The sequence below is a fragment of the Antedon bifida genome, chromosome 2 (genome assembly GCF_963402885.1).
Source record: "Antedon bifida chromosome 2, ecAntBifi1.1, whole genome shotgun sequence".
Taxonomy (NCBI): domain Eukaryota; kingdom Metazoa; phylum Echinodermata; class Crinoidea; order Comatulida; family Antedonidae; genus Antedon; species Antedon bifida.
The window spans coordinates 6,818,017-6,824,032 of record NC_136227.1 but is presented as its reverse complement, the minus strand read 5'-3'; the positions used below and the strand labels follow the sequence as shown (position 1 = coordinate 6,824,032).

Sequence of the window (6,016 nt, the reverse complement as noted above, 5' to 3'; positions counted from 1 at the left end):
ATCAAACCTGCGATGTTTGCAGCACTATTGCGTCGTCGGTTCCCACTTGTGAATATGCAATACAGCACTTTGCGTCGATACTTCGATGTTCGATGCGTTGCGTTCTAGTGGTAAACAAATCAATGCTAATACAAAAATCGATATTCATTGAAAAAAGTGACGATGAGGGCGTATCATAGGAACTTGAATTTAGAGTGCATTACGTTCATTTTATCAGTTGGAAAATGCATGCCTTGCTAAGGTAAGTGTTGGTATTTTGTTTATGATATCTACGTATGTAAAGCGTGGTTCCCACTAGCGACGCAACGCAGCGACGTATTGACGAAAAGTGCTATATTGCGTAATAGTGGGAACCGACGACGCAAAAATGCTGTAAACATCGCGGTTTTGATTTTACGAAGACGAGGGCAAGCACGATTACTCGAAGGGCATTTTCTTAAGTTGCGCAGGTTGCGTTACGTTGGAACCAAGCTGATGTAATGATAAACAGCAACGCATTGAAAGAAATGATGTTTTTAATTGTGTTCAAAGGCGCGTTTTAAACATCTGTTTTAAAATCGTCAATGAGATTCAAGTTCTGCGAAAGTTTTACCGGCTAACCAGTCAAATGCCCTCCTCCACAAACTAAGAATAACAATATTGTTACTTCCTACAAAATTTAAAAAACGTAAGGTTACAAAAAAAAATATAATAGTAAAAAGTTCTAGATTTTGGCTGCCATTCAATAAATAATAAGATGAGAACTTAAACATTAGACGTAAGACTTCAATTATTAAACCATTTTTGTAGTTGCAGAAACAAAATTTGCTGTTAACTTAAAGATATATTGTATTGTCGTATTGAAAAAGCATTTACATTTCAATATGCCATTTTAATGTCACATAATACTTATCCACTTTGACCAAAAATTAGATCGAAAAAAAAAATGTATTTACCTGAAGAAACTGTAATCTAAAGCATAAAAACATCTGCCAGTCAATATAGGTTTTTGTTTAATTTAACCATTGATTTCGTCATTGTAAGTGAAAACAGTATTTTTGTTTCGGTTTTTTTGTTCTATGGAAGTTATTAACTTTATTAAAACTAAAAAATAACCTATTCAATGTCTGATTTCATTAATCTTCATTTTCCATATTTTTTGGAGGGGGGGTGGTTGGCGGGGGGACAATATATCGTTAACGATGAAGAATAACGAATCAGAATTGGGAGATCTAAATAGTGGGATAGCGGGATTTAAAAAAGTGTGATGTAACGAGCAAACTGAGTACATACTCTCCTGTGATCGATTACAAATAGTAACCTTCCTGGTAACGATATAGAACTAGCCAATTATATTCTAACGCAATCATTACAACATTTTTTAGACCTACCATCAACAAGAAATGTTATCGAGAACAAGTTTAGTTTATCTGGAAAATACGTGGAATGTGTTACTCTCGGTCACTGTGATATCGTTATTTTTTGCATTTACTAAAGGTAAGATATTTTGTATGCAAATAAATAAAATGAAATTTACACTACCTTCAATATAAAGAAATTTCTACTACATAAATATGTGGTACGGGGAGCCGTTTTGGGACATATGGTCATAAATACTGTGTTTTACGGGTAGACCGGAAAAAATACAAAATAACCTAATGCTCACTGTGGGGAAACCTATAGTAACTTTAGTATTCCTAGGGTCCATCTTGGAGGCGCTGCCCTGTGGCTGCAGTGGGTCTGTAGAAATTCCACATCCTCTCATTTACCCCCTAGGGGTGTTTGATTGTCATTGTTAATACTAGCTTCTACTGATTGTTTATTCATTTAAATATCTATTTTTCATAGTCAACAATCTTTTGAGAATTATTAAATTTCAGCGTTTCCAATAATATTCTTTCACCAATGAAATTCAAATATTTCGTTTTGCTTTCACTTTTCGCACAGGCAATTTAAAAGAAATAATATGCGAGGGTCAAACACACCAGATAACATGCACAAATGGAGGGAACATTCAAGTAATATCAGCGCATTATGGTCGCTATGAGCCTGGAAGTGTGTACTGTCCCCATTCATCGTCACCGGCTCATAGTTGTGGATACGATACATCAGAATACGCGTCTAATTTGTGTAATGATATGAACTCATGTTCAGTGAGGTCCTACAGTATGTATGGCGATCCTTGTCCAGGCATTTACAAATACATGGAGGTGGATTACACATGCGGTTCAGGTAAATTAAATTACAATCAATTACAATCAATGAATTGATAAAAATCATAATTGTTAAGCGAAACATTCAAGAGCGTAAAGTGTGGGTTTGTGCTGGTGGTTCTGATAAGTGCCATCCGATTTTTGAGCATCCGATTTCTCCAAAACAATTCCGTAATATAGTATCACATGTGTTTCACAAGTATCTGATCGTAGCCTATATAGGCGGTATACCTTTACCATTAACGACCTAACACATGTGATGCAAATGAGATGATTTATTGCCGAATTTGTATACATACTGAGATGGAGACACAACACTAAGGATTGAGTATGAATGCGGTTATCCCACCCTCGTCGCTTAGACCTATACTTCTCCCTCCTTTTTTGGGAAAAAAAAGGAGGAGAATAATTCTTTTTTAAATAAAAGAATCATTTACTTTATTTCATCGAACGCTTCCCATTCATCACATCCTAAACCCACGCAACCTAAAAGCACCAATCCCCTACTCTACACCCCCATCCACACCTGCCCGTTCCATCCATCACAAACACCACTTAATGTAGCACTATGCCTGCAACCAGTATTTTGTATGACAGTACGATCGATCAAATAAAACCAATCAGTCATTTTTTTAGGTTATATAATTTCACAAAAAGAGTAAACAATTGTATTGATTTGTACATCGCCGACGTTTGTTAAATGTATATCTATCTGCAAACTCATTAGTTTAACAGAACACTTATAAAATGTTTTTAAACGGCGCCATTTAAGTGTGTTAATTATTGTACTACACTTAGCAAGTTAACCACTGATATATTTTGAGTAAATGTTCCGTACTGTGCGGTCATATCAAGGCAATCTAACAACAGGATGCTGAGCTCCGGAGATCAAAGTGTTTATAAGTGGCTGCGACATGCTCAGTTCCATTACCCAGACACCGCGCGCCGCGAGGAATATAGGCCTACATAGTACAGTACTTATTTATTTATTTATTTTATTTCAACAATATTTTACGAAGTTGATCATTAGGGACCCTCACAAGACAAGAAACTAACATACAACAATTAAAAATTAAATTAAAATAAATAGAATTTATAAAAATTGAAAATATATATAAATAACTAAAATCAAAAGGGACATCAATTAGAACAATCAAAAAATAAATAAAAGGCCATGTCAGAGAGAGACATAAGAAAGGAAGCAAGGAGGAAGAGCAAGAATTTGAAGGAAGATTAGTATTTGTCGGAGTAGCCAGACATAAGATCAAAGGAAAGAAAGTTCTTGTCTTGGCAATGCGTGTTCAGTGTCCTGTTGTTAGGTCGCCTTGGTCATATTAAGTTTTCATATTTTGGGGTTCTGTCCTCGACCACATAATCAGTATAGTATCAGGGCTATTTCAAATAGCAAAAACAGGCCGCTATTTAACCTCATGAAAACCCTATTTCAGATATGTATTAGTTTTCTTCTCGCATCCGGTAATTGATGATAGAATTTATGTGCGGAAATTAAAATATTATACTTGATCGATTTTTATTTTATTACGGTGAGATGCATTTAATTATACCATGTCAGTCATCTAATCAAATCGTTTAATTAAACCAAAATCGGTCAAGAATTGACAATAATAGTGGTAATATTAATTTCTAGTCTAAATCCATACCACCGCCATAATTGTTCAAATATAAAGTTTGACGATCTCTAGTACAATGGCCGACACGTATAATGGCTAAAGATATTTCCGGTAAAAGAAACCTGGGAAGAGTGTAATTTCTCTCTTTCCTAAAGTAACTAAAGTACATTGCTAAATTAATATAATTTAATAAATTGCCAATACGTGTTATATGTTGTCAGCGCTTAATAGAGGCCTTGGCCTAGGATTTGTCTATTCGTTTTTTTATTCACTGGTAATATTAACATGAGGCGTATTTAAAGCAATGCCACTTATCTATATTGATTTATATTAAAAAAATAATTTTATTTGCATTATTGTTGATTAACTTCAGAATTAGGAATATCCGGTGGACTACAATGAACGCGATTCAGGTTAAATTGATAGCACGACCTTATGACACTGTGACACTGACAAGCGCATCTTTCAAAGAATTAAAATATTCAAACCATTCCACGAATACAAAACATTAATTATTCACCTACTGTTGAAAGAAGATGGAAATTCATTTCATTTGACCTACAGAACATACATTAATGTTGAAAGTAGCGCAAAAAAAGAAAAAATTCTCAAATTTATAAATGTTGATCATTCATAAGTAGTATTTTTACTTTCTCCTGTATAACATTTTACCCATTTAATGTTGGCTGAAGTGTGGAACATTTTAAAAATTAATATTGGACAAAAATTTTAATCCGAGCCATAACAAATATGGCGCTCAGAATTTGGCCGCGGAGTAGAGCCGCGTGACAGCCAACATAGGTTGATAATTAATGCGCATGCGCATTTTAGGGTTTACGAACATTAATGTGTTACTGATCTAATCATCTTTTTCAGATGAACCACCGAAGCAACCACTGAGTCAGTCATACGCAAAGTTAGTTGATGGAGCGTGTTTGACTGTAAACGCTATTGCTGACTTATCATTAGCTCATAAAGTCATCACAAGGAACAACATACAGTGTTTTCAATTATGCAAATCAGTTCAGCAGTGTAACGCGTTTCAGATTCGTCATAAAAGTTGCTACGCTCTCAGTGATGACGGAAATTCGTTTCAATATTATTACAATGAACCCGATTGCGCACTTTATCATGTCTATAATAACACTCTATCCACAGACAATTAATGGAAAAACAACAGCCTCATGATATGCGTGTGACACGCGAGGACCTGTTAATCTTTATGAGGATGGTGTTGAAATTCAAGCATTTATAGAAGAAATATTAGGCCCGTTTCCACCAGACGAAGACTTTGTTCGTACGAATCGAATATTCTAATTTAATTAGTTAATTAATTAATATCTAAAATAATCTGATGCGATTTTTTGAAACGCAAAGATAGAAACAATGAATACGAATGTGAAGTAAGGGCGTGTGGCGCAGTGTGTTGGACGTTGGACTACCGATCGTCAGACCTAGGTTCGAATCCAACTCTCGCCGCATTGCTTGTATCCGTAGGCAAGATACTTTACTTACGTTGCCTCTCTCCACCCAGGTGTATAAATGGGTACCCAGTTAGATCTACACACAACTTTGCGCTGGTTACCGGCTGCATTATGGGAGTATGTTTCCATACGTGTTTGATCCCAAAAAAAATACTGGGGTAATAATGCTTGTAAAGCGCCTTTGAGCATGATTACTCATGAAAAGGGCGCTATATAAATGTGGTATTATTATTATTATTAAACATATTAAAACTTTCCATTCACAAGATCATCGAATTTTATAGCTAGCTCGATGGCGCGATTAATTAACAGGATCGAAGTAATGTAAAATGTATGTAATTGAAACGCGTTTATGTTTAAACGGAATTCAGTTCAGTATGGAGACATATGACTGTTACGATCATTCAATCTTTCACAGAATTCTATTAAATGCACACCGGTTATAAACGTAATAAGATATTATTAACTCATAAATTAACTATTAAGAAATAATTTATTATATAATAAAATGTAATAAAGCCAAGGAAGTGGTACAATGGGTCTATTGTAATGACATGACAATGGTTGTATTAAACACTAAGTGCTCATACAAAAAAAAACATTGTGTGCACTGAGGCTTGAAAAGTACGCGATGGATTGAATTGATAGGAGTACATTTCTTCTTTGAGCGCCGCTATTGCAGAAAGAAACTATGCCAACATACGATATA

General features: G+C 34.9%; 1 protein-coding gene across 1 annotated transcript; it reads left to right on the top strand.

Moving 5' to 3' along the window:
- Positions 1–227: 227 nt before the first annotated feature.
- On the top strand, positions 228–5,220 carry LOC144836070 (adhesion G protein-coupled receptor L2-like). The gene is made up of 4 exons (XM_078691250.1): positions 228–241; positions 1,365–1,476; positions 1,927–2,211; positions 4,700–5,220. Exons 2-4 carry the CDS (start codon positions 1,383–1,385, stop codon positions 4,987–4,989), a joined length of 669 nt encoding a protein of 222 aa, XP_078547376.1. The 5' UTR covers positions 228–241; positions 1,365–1,382; the 3' UTR covers positions 4,990–5,220.
- The last annotated feature ends 796 nt before the right edge of the window (positions 5,221–6,016 follow it).